This window comes from Epinephelus lanceolatus, chromosome 2, assembly GCF_041903045.1.
Source record: "Epinephelus lanceolatus isolate andai-2023 chromosome 2, ASM4190304v1, whole genome shotgun sequence".
Classification (NCBI taxonomy): Eukaryota; Metazoa; Chordata; class Actinopteri; order Perciformes; family Serranidae; genus Epinephelus; species Epinephelus lanceolatus.
The window spans coordinates 27,628,610-27,645,994 of record NC_135735.1 but is presented as its reverse complement, the minus strand read 5'-3'; the positions used below and the strand labels follow the sequence as shown (position 1 = coordinate 27,645,994).

The window sequence follows — 17,385 nt, the reverse complement described above, 5'->3', positions numbered from 1 at the left end:
CAAAATTGAAGATTATTTCAGGCAAAAAAAAAAATGTTAGAGCAGTATTCTCTCCACTGTGAGGACATCGGCTAAATGGAAGTTTGAATCACTTAATTTCCTCATCTTTTGTGGCTAAAACTATTCAAATGTAAACAATTCATTTAGTGTCTGAATTATCCTCTTTCCTGCAGCTATTACTGAAGGAAAGAGGATAAAACATCATTATGAAAGGTTGTGTGTGTGTGTGTGTGTGTGTGTGTGTGTTAGTCAGCAGTATCTCAGTATTGATAAAAGGCAGGAGGAGGATTGGAATGCCGCTGACCACATTTCCCAACAATAACAACAACCGGCGCTCTGTTCCGTCGTTCTGGACCGACTCTCTGTCCTTGTGGTCGCTTAACTCTCTCTCTCCCTTTGATGACAATGTGAACACAGCCTCTTCCTGTGTCCACTCAGTCTGTACATCATTTTCCTTAATTTTATATCGGTCACGCTGGTCTGCCGCCATTTATTCTCTGTTGAGGTTCAAATAAAATTCTAATTTACTTGTGATTTGGTGGTTTCATTCCAACATTTGACACAGTTGTCTTTTTGATGTGGTTGGGCGAGGTTGTTTGGTGTCTGTCCTGAAGCCCTGGGGTGTGTGAGCAGAGCTTTGGGATCAGCTGGCAGAGAGGACACTCTGTCTGTCTGTCTGTCTGTCTGTCTGTCTGTCTGCCTGTGCATCCATGCCATTTTGGCCACTCTGTCTGTCTGCTTTATCTGTCTTGCTGGATCCTTGCCCATTTGCCAGTGTCTTTATCTGGTCCCACTGCGTAGTAATGCTGAAGTAACAGTACAAACAGAAACATGAAAAACTCCGCTGAGGGGGTTTGATGCAACAAGTGAATTGATGTGTTTTAGTATCGCAGATTAAATTTCAATCATTCTCATTCTCGGCAGAAAATACAGTTAGTATTTGTATTTACAAGTTGCATTATAATCTCTTACTATTGACTTGACAATACTGGATACAGTCCAACACAATGAGCAGTGCAATGATCAGCGTACTTATGCTAATCCAGTCGTGACTGATTAGATGATGTATTGAAGATGAAGGAGAAAACAGCAGAGCGCAGGGAATACAGAAAATAATGCAAAGCAAAACATCAAGAAAGAGAGTGAAGGGAGGAAACAAATTAGGAAGGGTTAAAGGAAGGAGGAAGGAAATGTATCTGGAAAGGCTGCGTGCTAACAGAAGTGAAACACTAGCTAATCTGTCAGGGATTAACATGTTAGAATGCTACCCGCCGTGGGCCACAACACACACACACACACACACACACTGCACAGTAATCCCTCACTGTCCTAGTAGTGACCTAGTAGCTTCACAGTTAAACCACACATGCACTGACTCTGCAGCTTCAATGCAGCAAACACAGCTGGGCTGCTGAATCTGCAGCTCGTGCAGCACAGCACAGTGAAATGACTGAAACAGAAGCTGGCACGTTCTGTCACTCCTGCTCTTGTCCTCAGTTTCCTTTAATGTCTCTAAACAAACTCTCTCCACTCTGTTGTACACTTCATACACAATCACTGTACATCTTTTTTTTATTTTAGCTTTTATTTGAGTTTGAATAACCTCAAATGCCCCTCACATCTTCCAGAGTCTTCCTGAACGAGCATTCCTCAGGGAGCAAGGTGTGTGAGTCTTATACATCCATTTTCTTTGTGTTTGTGTGTGTGTGTTCACAGCTCTGTGAGTATGTTTCTTTGTCTTCTCTGTAAACCAACAATCAGACCTTTGACACACACACATGCACACACAAACACAGAAATGGTCACCAGTAGACTTGGCAGAGCTGAGACGCTGGTTCTTCAGGACCTACAGCGAGACAAGCTCTGGCCCTCCTCTGAAAGGATTGTTCTGTTTAATTATCAAGCAGTAGTTCTCAGGGAGCACAGGCTTTATTATTTTTATTTGACAGTCCCTTATTGTCTCCAGAGATATAATGAATCAAAGATTTGAACCTCTATATGGAGTGGATCGTGGAAAAATGAGAGAACACAATGTCCCAAAACAACATTGTGGTGACAACTGTTGGATGCCGGCTTCGCTTGATCAGGGGAAAACGTTATCAATGAAGGTAATTTAATTATTGACATAGCATAATAATCTATTGGAGCTAACACTGCTTAGATAGGGATTATCTATAATGCGTCTGTAGAAAAAAGATGAGAAATACGAAGGAGACAAAGCACAAACATGTTCATAAACTTGAACTCTCGAGCTTGAAAATACTGTGTTGTCATTTAACATCACTCTGCAGAGACACACCTGTTAGCAGCTAACGTTTAATACTGGGTTGTGCTATTGGTTAACTTACTGCCATATGTCACAACCTGTAGCTGGAGCAAGGTGACTAATGAAAGCTTATTGAACCGTAGCATAAATTTAGCTGCTTGCTGGTGATCTTCACAGTGAGAGACATGCTACCAGGTGGCTAATTGTTATTGCTCTTTAATTAAGACTGATTAAAGAGCAGCCGATGGAGCAGACTTTCTCTCAGCAGCAGACATTTTGATCTCCACATCTTCTTTTTGCTTTGACATTCTCCAAGGTTAAACTTAAAATCTTAAAAATCTCCTGCTGTTCCTAAAAGCTTTTTTAGCATTTTGGACACATCAGAGGAAAACAATCAGGTGTTGGTCAGGGGGTTGTGTGTGAGTGTCAGATTGACATGGCATGTTGATGGATAAATAAAGCAACATACAAATGGTTTGTAGACAAACACTAGGATTAACTTACTTAATGCTTTGGCTGAGAGAAATGACCTTCACTGTAGGAAAACTGCACCAATTACAGGATTAAGAGCAGATTCTGTGTCCTCAAATGACCAAAATACTTCATTTGAATTGTTAGGATGGAAGAAGAGTTTTAACGTGAAAACTTTCTGTGGAAACTTTAGAGACAAGATGTTTTTCTAGTGACTTTGTATAAGTGAATAAATGTAGATGACATGATTTTACATGAATATATTATTTCTCACTTCAGGTCAAGTTCTATGAGAGAAACTGTGTTACTGCTCTGTAACATCTGTTTAAATAGACATATCTTCAATGCAGCCAGGCAGTCTGTGTTTTGTGTAAGCAGCACAACCCTCACTGCACATATGAGCACAACAAGCCCAGGCAGGCTGACAGAGAGGATGTCGAATGGTACTCTAGGTAGAAATCACAAGCAGGAGAGGTAGACGGGTACCGTGACAAAACAAAAACAACCACACCTTTAAAATACGGTGAAATTTCTGGAATGCATAAATAAACATCACAGATGTTGTAGTGCATGGAGCTTCATATGAACAGCACAGATTCAGGTTTCTGTGCTGCAGTCTGTCAAACAAAACAAAAATACAAGGGGAAAAATCTGCACTAGGAACACTATCTGCTGTTCTGAGCAATCAGACATCGTAGATTTGGGTTAGGCTACCTCTCTATGGGACATTTACTAGAAACACTGGAGACTTTGACAAATCGAAATTCCATTAGTGCTGCTCCAATCATTGGCAAAAATACCCATTACAGGTCAAACGTGTAGAATTTAGTGACATCTAGTGGTGAGCGTGCAGAATGCAACCAGCTGACACGTTTCCAGTATGCTCAGCGTGTAGGAGAGCTACAGTGTGTGATGCAAAAATGTGAAAACATGAATGGCCCTATCTAGAGCCAGTGCTTGATTTGTCTGTTCCTGGCTACTGTAGAAACAACATGGTGGACTTAATGAAAGAGGAACTGCTCCATATTTAGATATAAACAGCTCATTCTAAGAGACCCTTTTATTGTTAGTAAACAGTATGATTTTGTTTTTGGTGGGCAGGACTTAGCTGGATGCAAAACAATTCTCCACAGACATTAGCAAGTGCTTTTGGCTTATTTTAGACAGTGGAGGAAGATGATACAAGTGGTGCATTTAGAAATACCGAAGGGCACTCTGGCACAAACTGGACTTTTCGTAAATTCGTAACCAACAGGACCAGACTGGCCCACCCCTATGCTCTCACTCAGTGGATGGATGATTGGGATGGCTGGCTTTGTGGTTGATTACTATACCAATCTTACAAAGGAGGACGACACAAACACTTTCCTCCAGTTTGTTTTGCTATTGAAGCTAACATTAGCTAATGTGCTAAAAAGTTACAGAGAAATCCAATATTATTCTTAATACTTCCCCAATTTCTGATTAGGTGGTTATGATAACCCTTAATACACATAAAGTTATTCATCCCCTATAACAGTAAATACTTTTTCCCTAACCTGATATGAAGTGTGCGCTGCACACGCGAGCATTTTGATGATCGCCTCCGTCCAGTCCTTTCGGCTTATCGCATTTAGCCATAGTTATGATAGTTTTTGTAGATGGGCAGTGGCCTCTGGTATGCGATAAAATTAAAGTTTTAAACTATGACTCCTTTTATTATGGCTCCCAAAAACACAACAAGGTGACATTTTAAGACTCCTGTGTAGCCTACAGCCCTGTGGTGGAGAGTCATGTTTTGCCTCCAGCTTACAAACTGACGTCATTGTGATGACAACCCTAAAAGTGGTCTATAAAATGAAAACACAATAATTCTTAGTTTTAGGTGATTTAAGAATAATGAAAACATGGTGTATGAATATTACATACCATATCTGCCATTAAATGCACCTTAATCCTACACAGTGGACCTTTAAGCTAAGAAAAAGGCTCCTTAAAGAAAACCAAATTAGTACCACTTTAATTTTGCCTAAACCTTTCCATAATGAATTCAGAAGTCATACTCTGTTTCAAAGCATCATCTGTACACAGTGTCTTGGAGGACTCTTCAGCAGAGTCTGAACTGAGTCCTGGCCACTCACTTTGCTGCACTGCTGCCTTTTAGATAGGGTATTAAGGTGGAATTAACTCCATGGCGGATATATTAAGTGTATAAAGGATTACAGTGCATCTGTGTCTGTGGTTGTTCTCTAGAGAGGCCAGACAACAGGCAGCTGTTGTCGTGATGATAATGACGTCACGTCTGTCTGAATGGACAGCAGAGCGAGAGAGAGGTGGAGTGGCTGTCTGATGGGTCAGCTCTCAGGATGCTGGAGTGAGTGACTGAGTGACTGAGTGAGTGGCTCATCTGTCTACCAGAATTTTAGAAATGCAGGTGGAGTGAACAGATCAGGCAGGTGCATTCTGTCAGTAACACTGTTCTGCAATTTCTAAGAGGTATGAAGAGAAATGGTCAAGGTCAAAGCATCTGTACACTGATCGCTATTGCAGGCACCTAGTTTACTGTCTAAGCTTTCAGTCCCACAGACCCACACAGTACAAGTAGTCTCACACACAGGGAGGTGGGATCATACATTTTTCAGTAGCACACCTGAGGTGATAAAAGACAGTAGCCTTTTTAGGGTTCAACACACTAAATAATATGACGAAACAATTGCCTTTAAATGTCAAAACATAGACCTTCAACCACAGAGACATAACATAAAAATGTAAACATGCCCAAGTACAAGAACAAGTAAAGATCCATGAAAGGCATTAGGCACAGATTAGGCACTGTGATTCACTGCCAGCCAACAAAGGCACTGCAGAACACCAGAGAGCCTCATGTGTTATCTGAGGCAGAAAGGCCGGGCAGGGATGAAACCAGTCATGGCAAAAGGCAAAGTGATAGAATGCATTCCTTTATTACTGTAGTTCCTTGAGGGGGATTCACTCTGTTATTACTTTTTACACATTACACACACAGGCCAGAACAAGCACAAACCTATGCAGTAATGAGCGAGAGTGAGGGGGCTGCCCATGGAGGTTCTGTGTTTTGCTTAAAGGTCCAGTATGTAGAATTTAGGGGGATATATTGGCAGAAATGGAATATAATTTCATAGGTATGTTTTCTTTAGTGTATAATCACCTGAAAATAAGAACTGCTGTGTTGAAGTACCTTAGAATGAGTTGTTAATAACTACACAGGGAGCGGGTCCTCATCTGCGGAGATCATTGCACCACCATGTTTCTACAATAGCCCGGAATGGACAAACAAAACACTAGATCTGGATATGGCCATTCACATTTTTTGTGTCAGCCACCATAGTTAGTAGCTCCTCTGTGACAAGCAGCGTCAGAAAAACACTGCTTTGTTCAGTTCAGTTTTAATCACCCGGTCCATTTGTTTTTGAGAGGAAAAGTCCTCTGCGGATAATTCGGCTCTCGGTAAAAATCTCCTGACCAATGAACACTGAAGGAATTCTAATCACGAGAAGTTTCAGCTGGTTAGAATGTGTAATCCTCACCGCTGGACACCACAAAATCTCCCTGAATCTCACACACAGCTCCTTCAAGGTCACCTTGGCAGTGCCCAGGAGGCAAAGTGGCACCTCACCAGCTACCAGTTCGCACTCAGTACTGAGGCTGTTTGGCTGATAGATAGACAGATAGATAGATAGATAGATAGACAGATAGATGGATAGATAGATAACTCATTTGACCAATAACTGACACTGATATCGATATATCCACTTTTCCCCTTCCTAATTTTAGTGATCATCATCTTCTGTAGTGGAATTAACATCATATTTTGCATGAACACTCTTATTGTGATGGCCCACCAGCAGATGGAGACATGAAATACAATGATTTTTAATGTAAGTTATATTCATTCATAGATAAGAAATAAGAAAAAGCATTTTGGCCGATTCTGATATTTCATTTTAAAGTCAGTATTGGCCGATAACGATGACATGCTAATATTATTGTGCATCCCTACTTGTTTCTTCTAACCAATGGTCCAGAACCCAACACAGTTTTAATTTGTGTTTACACATTGACTCCAGTATGTACAAACCTGCGAAGAACTCCCCTCCCATCTTCATATAGAGAGCAGACAATAAAGCCAGATGACAAACATGGTGCATATGTTCAGGTGTGGGCGACCCTGCCTGACATTCAAGTCAAGTTTGAATATAACACAGACACTGCAACAGCACCAAATACCTACCTCCACTCCTGCCACACTTTGTCTCACAGATAACTTTGAACTCACTACTGTCACAGTCCTGAACTTTACCAGAGCTGTGTATAAAACCCCTAGAACTTCTTCAGAGTCAAAGAAGCAGACGCTTGCAGCTCTCCCACTCCTTCCTGCCTTTTGTAGCCAAATTGAGAGCTTTAAAGAGCTTATGACTATGAGTCATTTTCTCACTAACACACATGGTATGGTTTGTAACTTTATAACTTCCCTGAAACAACCAGTGCTAAATTCCTCAGCAACTTACTTCCCTCTTCCTCTCTATGTCCCCCACCCCCTCCCTCTCCCTAATTAGGCAGTCCCTCTCTTTCTCTTTCTTCCTCCTCCATCACTGAGTTTGCCTCCGAGGCGTCAGCAGGCCAGCCAATCACAAAAAAGAGGATGTGGCACTCACCCTCCCATGGCCACTCACCCTGTCCAACCAATGAGCTCAGAGATGGTGGGCAGGGTCGTGTTCTGGCCCTCCCTGCTTCTCTCTCCCTCTCACTGCCTCCTGCAGCTAGACTTGCTGTCTCACTCATGCTTCCTGGCTTCACTCACATGCTCAGAGAGGGAAGAGCTATAGAGAGTCTTAGCTGCACATGAAGAAGCTCTGTCTATTTTAAACCACACCGGATTGGACTCAGGATATTTGTATATCTCTTGCGGCGTGTGACAGATTGTATGTACCAAATACAGCCAGGGGCAGAGTTTGAGTTTCTTTGTTTTAGTTTTTTTGTTTAGGATTTTTATCCATCTGACTTGAGGTGATCGTGTGTGTGTCAGAGAAAGTGTGTTTGAGTCAGTCTGCATGTGTGTGTGATAGAGAAACAGGAGCAGGATGATTGCGGCCCAGCTACTAGCCTATTACTTCACTGAACTCAAGGATGATCAGGTCAAAAAGGTGAGTGATGTTCTTTACTTCTGCCTCCATTTTTTGACATTGTGATTGTGTGGATGAGAGAGACTGATGGGGAGACAAAGCAGAGGCTGAGAGGAGAGGAGAGGACAGCATGTGCTGGTAGAGGTCAATGAGTTTACTCATACCGGCATCATCAGAACTTTGCTGTAAAGCTGGAGTTGTGCCGTAAAGTGTATATCAGGAAATCTTTGTTATATGATACATCTCTTTCAGGAAATGATCAAAACGTGGAGCATGCCCGGGAGAGAAGTGCGGTAGTCACCTCATGGCCACAAGGATTTGTTTTTATTGTAAGACGTAAATCAGGCTGGCTTAGTGGGACGTGACAAACTGCACAGGGTAGTAGTAAGATGTGTAGTCATGGCACATCAGTGCTGCCATGATGTAAGTTTTGGGAGGTGTGGCGAAGAAGAGAAATGAGGAAGTCAGAAGCGAAGATGAGAGGACAGATGAGCTGATGGAGGAGAAACTATAGAGCTTGACAAGAAAGAGCAGAGTTATTTCAGGGGTCACCGGGTTTCCTTTATGTTCTCGTTAGAATGATACTTGAAACTTTAATTTCTCTCAGTTGAGCTCAACAGAGGACAAAGAGGAAAAAGAACTAAGCTGCTTTAATAAGATAAAATATTCAGTAAATGTGCTGCCTGCCTTTCATTGTTTTATAGCAGCCTGTTAACAGCTGATCCTTTGACATGCTCATTGTGATTATAGTAAAACCAGGAATTTACTGTGTGTTTCCTCGAGAGAAAAATCAACTAAGAAAGTGGCAGCAACATATACAGTGAAGATCCCTTATCTCCATATCTGCTCCTACCATATGTCCGCATGCTTTGGGTGTTGTCCAAAGTCTTCTGTAGCACTAATTGGTGTTTACCTAAAAGAATTAAAAGAGAACTAAAAGAGTCTTTTAGTAGGTTTTAAAGCATGATTGGATATGAAAAAGTTCAAGGTGAAAGAGGGGAAGAGTGTCATGAGTTGAGCACCATGAATGTGTCTTTCATAGCTTCTCAGCTGAGCAGCCCACACCGTCAGTGTGACTGCTGGTGTAAAACTGACTGGACCAGTTTTAGTTGTCTGTAGAACTGTGTGTGTATGTGTGTGTGTGTGCTGAAGGAATTGATCTTATCCGCTCAGACAACACGAACAGTGTGAAGCACTTCCTGAGTAAATGTGTGATGAAATAATGTTGCCTGGCAACACACACAGTTCCATTCTGTAAAACTATCCCAGGTGGCCACCAGCGCTGTTAGACATTGGTAGCTGGTTGAATTAAGGTTGTGATGTAGGGCGACTAAAATTCAGTGTCAGGACAACGTTTCATGCCAACATCGATTTGACACAGAATACTGATGACAGATGATGTTGATATTTTGTTGATTTCAAGTTGTGTTGTTAAGTTACCAAAATCCAGAGTCTTCCAAATGTACACAACGTGAAATTTTAACGTTAGACATTTAAAATATTGTCAATCAGATTTTCATTCTAACCTAAATTTAACCTCTGTACAAGGGGTCCAGTTGCTTTCTGACTTCTCATTGACCTCCAGTGCAGGCAGGAAATGTAGTCCCATAAAGTAAAACTCAGTCACAGGAAGTCTGTGACATCATAAATTTATTGCACCTTTTATAGAGAGCCTTTTAACTCTGTTTTCTATAGCCTGATATTTTTCATTGTTGGTGAACACTAACAACAAACTGCATTAGATATTCAACATGTCCAAGACTGCTGGAAAGCAGCAGAACAACATGAGTCATGAGTAGTCAGGAAGGGCAGGCAATTACTAGAAAAGTTTCACATCCTTTATTCAGTGTATTTGAGCTGTTTCAGGCACGGTATAGCTTACCATCCCTTCAAACCACCTGGGCTGCTACCACTGTTGCACTGTTGAACAAACTGTGAACAAAAATGACTGCGAGGATGCTGCCTCTTATGATATGTAGAGCACTTTAATAATAGAAGATGAATAGGACTATAATAATGTTTGTTTATTTTAGTGCTGCTGTTGTTGTTGTTGTTGTTAGTGTGATTATAATTGTCTCTTAATGTATCAGACAATCACTGTATGCTACATGATGACTTTCCAAAAGGACAACTAAATATCTATCAGTATTTGTCAATATTAAATTCTTTTTCTACACCAGTGGAAATGTCTTAATTACATTTTGTTAAATTTGTATTTAATCCAAAGCCATGTCTCCACATGTGCTGTCAACATATGTTGCAGAGCCCCTTTAAGGTCGCTCCCTGATGATGTCACACGTCATCACAAACTGCAGATTCTACATAAAATGCTGATCTTCTTCCTGTATAAGTGGAAAAAGTTCACAGCTGTCACGCTTCCGTCCTTCATTCCTCTGCCTGCCTGTCGCCACACTCTCAGTTCAGTTGAATTCAGCAGTCTTTATTCACTCGAGGCGATACACAGAGCTGCCATTACCAGGTGTGCCTCGTGTGCCAAAGTCAAATCAGTCTGTAAAGGTGAAATACATTTATCAGCAGCCAGGATCTGATGTAATACAACACATCTCCCTCCTTCTTTACTCCTGCTCTCTTCCTCTCCCTGCCTCCCTAAAATAGGCCAGCTTTGAGTCATGTGACCATAGGTGACAGGAGGAGAAGGCTTACACACAAATAAACCCACACACACACTGCGCCAGGTGTGTAGCTATTGTGTATCTCTGCAAAGAGCAGGGCTTGTCTGGACTGAGACATCAGCCTCTCTTGTTGCGAAACATACAGCTCAGGATTTAAGCAACCATGAGTGAAAGTGTGCAGATAATCTCATTACTAATGTATTTTCAGACAAACTGTGTGTAGATGCAGCTGTCAAAGAGCCGCAATCAGCTGAGTGTGTCCTCACTTCATTCAGTCCACTGCAGTATCCTTGACTGTACTCTTTGATACACTGTGGGCTGTTAGTGGGCATCCAGAGCAGAGTGTGTGGAGGGGAAGGAGCAGGAGAGGGCAGCCAGTGTAGAGGACAGTATTTTTCCACATGGCAAGGCCGTGTGTGCACGACATCGTGCACACGTACATACACAATAGAGTCAGGTTTCAGTGCTTCCTCAAACCACCTCATGGTGACAAGGAGAACCACGCCATTGTTGAGGGGAGGAATGCAAACAGAGAGGCAAGAGAGAAGGAGAAAGAGGGGAAGAAAAGGGGAGGGAGGGAGTTTAGCTTAGCCTGAGGCACTGCCATAGAAAGCTGTGTGTCAGAGGTGTGTTTAAGGGAAAACATGGCCTTTACAGTTTCACGCATACAGACACACACCGCAGAGGCCTCATGTGACCTTACTGGAAAATGTCACTTTGCTCAGCATCAGTGGAAAAACTGAAAACTCCTGTTTTGGTTAAAAGACCCTGATAAATCTAATGAAGATGAATCATACTTGTTCACAGTATTTGCTGTATTCATGTGAGGGGTGAGAATCCACAGCAGAGATCTGAGCTGTGATATCAGATGATGCCCTGCTTTAACAAAGTGCTTAGGCATGATTTCTGTCTGCAGAGTGCTGAGTCATAAATGCTAATTTCTTTCCTGCAGCAGGGACTGAATTTAATCTGAGTTCAGTGTGTTTCTCTTAGTCTGATGTAAAGAAACGTGGACAATGCCTGCATTTAATCCCCTCCTTTGTAACATAGCACGCCTGCTCATCCAGTAACACATTGTTATTCAAGTAGACTCTCCAAGGATGCATTCTCATTCAACTGGCTGATTAGAAATGCATTGAGAACCCAAGTTAGCTGAGTGTATACTGTATATAAACTGGTTGGTTTATGTAGAATACAGTCAGAAGGCTTATGTTATTAAATGAAAACATTATGAGTGAATGGTTATACAGTTATGTGACACTGGGATGTTCACATCATGTTCATTCATCTCAAGGCGAGGTGGTGAAAAGATCAGAATTTCTATTAAGAGCAATGAGTAGCAGCACTGGCAGGCAGCAGCGGTGTAGTAGCAGTTGGCATGAGCAGAATGGGTTGGCAGCTTAAATAAGTGTAACCTCAGTAGATCTGAGTACATCAGCTGACAGCTTGAGGGGTGCACATGACCTGCACTAAAGTAACTCATGCTCATTCACAGACATAAATATCTGTTTTCAAGTTAATCACATTGGTGTGTACCACAGTGTCATGTAAAGTAGAATAAATGTCCCACCCCTCATATGCAATATAAACTTGTTAAATTTTATGGCTCTTAACAGGTATGCAAACACTCAGCTAATGATATGTGACATCACTTGAGGCAGTGTATTAGATTTTTATGCAGCTCCTTCTGGAGACACAAAAGGCTTCAAGCTTTTTCACATATAAAGTAGAACTCCGCATGAGCTGTTAACAGACTTAGATGTGAAAGAAAGAAAGTTTGGACTTTCACATCATTGGACAACTCATGTTGCCAAATACAAGTTTTATTTTTAAAAGTTTTCTTTCAGTGATTATTAATATAATGTTGAGACATGATCTACTGTTTGACAGGCAAAGTTTGTCCTATGGAGGTAAAAGGAAAAAGTGCTTTCCCTGATTGGTGTTAGGGTGTGGTTACCTTTGTCTCTAGCTGACCTGAGGCCTCATTTAGTGCGTTAACATGAGAAAATTAGAGAAAATTGATTTGTTGTGTTAGTTCGACTAAAATCAGACTTTTAAAATATATGATAACACGTTAGTCAGACTGAAATCGTACTAAATTGAATTTCTCAAAGTTGGACTAACACACCCAGATAATGCAATCAGGAGTCCAATTACTCCTGCATGTATACAGTCAATCAAACCCAAACTGGCCAAGGCGCTTGGCGCATGCTCCACAGTTTCCGCCCCGCGGCTTTGACCCGGAAGTCGAAAGCATTAAATGTGTAACAGAAGAAGAAGCTGGTAGTAATATGGTGAAATCTACATCCTGAGCCGTGCATTTTTGGACGGACAAATGCACAGAGCTGTAAAGTTTTCCACTACGGTACCAGTTTGCCGCTAGCTTACCATTGCTAATTTGTCTGTCTGTTGTATGGCCTCTCATGTCATAGATCAACCAGAAAAAGGTCCACTAGTAACAAACTGAAAGAGGGCATATCGCCACCTATGGTAGGCGGACATACAATCTATTCCCCTCCTGTGCTTGTACGCTGGGACAACGACAGTAGTCCAATTAAATGGCCTAGTCGAGCTATAACCATAACTCGACTTAACCGTGCATGTAAACATACTGATTAACTATTTACATGCACAAAATATTCTGGTTTTTGCTCTTATTCTGAACAATAAAACAAAAAGCTGTTGTTTGGCAAATGAAAATGAATATTCCACTAATATTCCTGTTTACATGCATACTTCAATTAACGTGCCCTAACATGTCGTTTATCACATCAAAATCTCGGAAAGTGGAGCGTCTGGAGCTGCTTGTTCCGATGTGTCTTTGCATCAAAGTGGGATTTTTTAGAGAGGTTTCCACCAGTAGAAGACTTGTTGGACCGTGCAGACAGCCTCCCTCTTTCATTCCTTCAACCACCTACTTTGAAAGGTCGGTGTAGAGATATTTGCATATATCCAAAAACCTGCACATTCCAAGTTTTTCATAGTGTAAACTGTTGGCTAGTTGGTTTGTGTACGTTTCCATGACAACACATAGAGCCAACTATAAACAGGCAAGGGGCTGTTAGTCGTAAACTGCAGTAAAAATTGCAACTGAGATGCATATTGTGAATGCGCTATATACATGTGCAAAGAATGCTCCTAAAACCTCAATAGTATCGACATAACCCACATGTCTTACATGAAAAATGCTTAAATCGGAAAAAGGCCTAATTCAGGATGTACAAACAGAGTACGCTGTTTACATGACCTGTATCAAATTCAGAATATAGTCATATTTGGATTAATACTGTAATATTAGTGTGCATGTTAACGCTGTCAGTGTTTGTCCCTCACACACTTTAGCATTTAGCACATAGAGTTTAGAGAGAGCTGGATGAACTCAGTCACAAGGACCAGTCAAACCACACAGTGAGCTGTAGACTGCAAAGAGCTTCAGACTAGACTATTGATTCCCAATGGAATCACCAGTACTGGGAACCATTTCACATTACAGGGATGCATCACACATATCGATAAATGGAACTTTAACAAGATGTAATTTGAAGAGAAGTGCAAATGTGTCAGTACAGGATGTTGCCAAGTTTGGAGAAAGGCCAGAGCTTTCTTATCTACTCTGGATTCCTGCTCCTTATTCAGGCAAAAGATTCTGTAGTGGTGAAGTTAAGTTGGGTGTGACTAGATAGAAGGGTAGTTATACTCTGCTATAAATTCCAATGGCTTTTATGGCAGTTAGGTAGGTATGCTGTAAACGGACATTTGTGGGGTAGTAGCTCTTATCCAACTCTGCTTTCACTTCCTTAGATATGTCAGCTGACCCTGGGTCAAACAGACCACATGCAAATATATACATGTATACACACAAATACAACAGCATAAAGTTGTGTGTTTACGTTTCAAACCTGTTTGGTGCCTAAGGGGCGCAGTGTCAGGACAATAAGCAGGATGTTAGTTTACCAAGTTGACTTACAAATTCTGTGCTTGAAACAATCTTTTGTGTGTTTGACACTTTGTATTTTTCAACTCTATCCATCCAGTGTTTAACAAAACTGAAGTTGTTAAATTATTTGGTCAACCTGTTTGTTTACATATCTTGATATATGTAGATATTTCTGCAGAATTCAGTTGTTGTCAAATAGTTCTTCTAAATACTAACATATTCTGAGTGTGTTTAGAGTGTAGTAGTAGCAGGTAGAACGGGTAGTATTTGTGTGTAGTTAAAGTGAGAGCAGAGAGACATGTGGTTGTATTAGTGCATGACTGTAGTATAATTGAAATAACAGACGCTGAGGGTAAGCTGCAGCGTCATGAGGGGAGGGTGTCATCAAGCACCCACGTGTCAATGCTGTTTAAATGTCTCTTTTAACCGCCGACTAGACCTCAGGGTAAGACACAGCTGTGTGTGTGTGTGTGTGTGTGTGTGGACCTGTTTGTGGTCCAGCAGGTTTACAGTCTAAATTTATTTTACTGAGCTTATGAAGGGGAAAGGTGACATTTAGTCAGCTGCCGGCTCCTGTATGACAGGGGTATGTGCTAATGAGCTTTCATCCCAGAGGCAGACTCCACATTTAGACAGAATATAGGGAATGTAACACCCACAGAGTAGTTAGCAGGTGGACAGTGCTCTTCTCATGTATGTGACCGAGCACACTCTGCGCCCGAGGCAAGCCAGGGGTAATAGAAAAATAAATAAAACAAAATAAAAATTAAATAAAATTAAAATTAAAATTAAAATTAAAATTGAATTGAATTAAATGTAACAATAATATATAACAAACAATGAGAGAATACTGTATGTAGCTTTTGCGTTTTCATTTTTTTGTACCCTACTGCTCTGATCATGCACTCCACTCACCATTCCCCTCATCCTCAATGCTTTTTTTAATGTCCAAAAAAAGGAAGACCCACCCCTCCCTTCCTTTGGTTAGCACCCAAGGCAACTGCCTATGTCACCTACAGGAAGATCCGCCACTTCTTACTTCTTGTTGACTCACAACTTGTTTATACTATTCAAACATGAATTGTTGAACAGCATGTCATTACTCTTTATCTACTTTAACATATGATCATTAAAGCCAAACTGACCCCTTACTATGGCAGACAAAGTCTTCTCACACTCTGTACCAACTCTTTTTTTAACTTGCTTAGACACCTTTTTTTAATTTCAATATGCATAATATCTGACATCAAATCCCAAATATGTACAATGAGGTAATTGTCTGCTGATTTTACCTTTCATATCAAAAACTATATTTGTCCTTTAGTGTCAGCACATATTTTCTCCAGTGTTGAGGAGAAGTTAACTTCACATTACTAGTTTAACTACAGTTTGTAATAGTTGGGTGTCAGTTTAAATATATTTAAATGTAAGCAGCTTTTTCTCTTGTTAACTACTTTGGGTCATGTAGTTAATGTAGTTAATTACAAACTACATATTCATCATATTCTCATGATATTTCTTGCCATACAGTATGATGCAACACCACAGTTCATTGGTCACAGTTGTCATGTGACAGTCATCTCCTATTTGACTCTGGTTTGCGACCACAACATCTGCCACTGAATACAAAGTATTTCACTAGAAGTTAAGCAATTTCCTGATTCCACCCACAAAACAGACCTTTTTTAAGGCATAAATTTTGACATATCACTGTAGAAGAAGAAGCACAGATATATTAGATAGTGTGATATGAGATTTATTTTCTCTTACTTCACCCACAGCACTTTGATAGTTAATTCAGTAACTAGTAAGTTTATAGGTAAGAAATGAGACAACTAAATTCCACTTTGGGGAAGGTCCTGGTCTTGTGCATGCTGGCCCACTGGATTAGCTGTCTGGCACACTTATTGTAACTGAGCCATCATTAATGTCAGTCTCACCTGTGCTATTCCTACTATGACAAGCCAAAATGTTTGCCATGAAACAGGTCCATTGCTCCTTCTTCTCTCCTTAAAACACATCCTTACTTGGGCTGCCTAGGTGAAGATTGGCCTGCCATAGTCCCTAAATCAAACACGCCCACCCTGTCATCTCAGCTGTGGCAACATGAGATTCCAGACTCACATTGTGATCATATCCTGTAATGTAGTTTGGATGTAGTTGAGTTAGTTTTTGAGAAGTTTAACTTTGACAAGCTGAAAATTTTGAGTAGAAAATATGTAGTTTAACTCCTTTTTCAGTGTGAAGTAGCTAGGAGTTAGGTGAACTACAGTTTTAGTGTATTTTCCCCAGCACTCATTTTCTCTACTCTAGCAGATGTGAAGTACACTCACACCCAAACTGACATTGTCCTGAACCTGTTACACCAGAGCTGTATAGGAAATACAGTTAATGTGTGACTTGTAAAACAGGAAGTCAGAACATTCCTTTCTGATGCCACTTACAATGAGTAGTACTAGTGAATTATCACACTGACGTCACAGTGCATACACGCATTGTGTGTGACTCTTAAATCATGTGAGCACGTGTGTCTGATCTAGGCAGCAAAGTGTTTTGTATATTTCTCTGATTTTCTAGTAGTTATTTTTATGAAACTGATGATAATCCAGTTATGGGTTAATCCAACTCTCTGTATTTTTAACATAAGAAGTCATTGTGAACATGACATTTAACCAGAGTAATGTGTCTGTACATTCTGTTCTTGGTGTGTAACACTTGTGAATAAAGTAGGTCTTTGCTGCATTAAAGAGTGTGATGCAACAATGGATTTCACCAGGATTGGTTAACATCCTGTTCCCGAAAGGCCAGACAGCTCAAGCTGCTGTGTGCTGTATCTATGACAGTTTACACATGGTCAAGTCATACAGTGCGTGCTGATAATTGCTTCAAGGCACACCTAGCTGTGCTTTATCTGTGGATTTGGTACGACTGACGTCC

The 17,385-nt window shown here is 40.8% G+C and overlaps 1 protein-coding gene across 1 annotated transcript in view; it reads left to right on the top strand.

Annotated features, from left to right (window-relative positions):
* Positions 1-7,522: 7,522 nt before the first annotated feature.
* hk1 (hexokinase 1) overlaps positions 7,523-17,385 on the top strand; it is a 29,529-nt gene continuing 19,666 nt past the window's right edge. Inside the window, exon 1 of the mRNA XM_033623590.2 lies at positions 7,523-7,899. Coding sequence (XP_033479481.1) covers positions 7,837-7,899 — 63 coding nt within the window. The 5' untranslated portion in view covers positions 7,523-7,836. The remainder of the gene's footprint in view (positions 7,900-17,385) is intronic.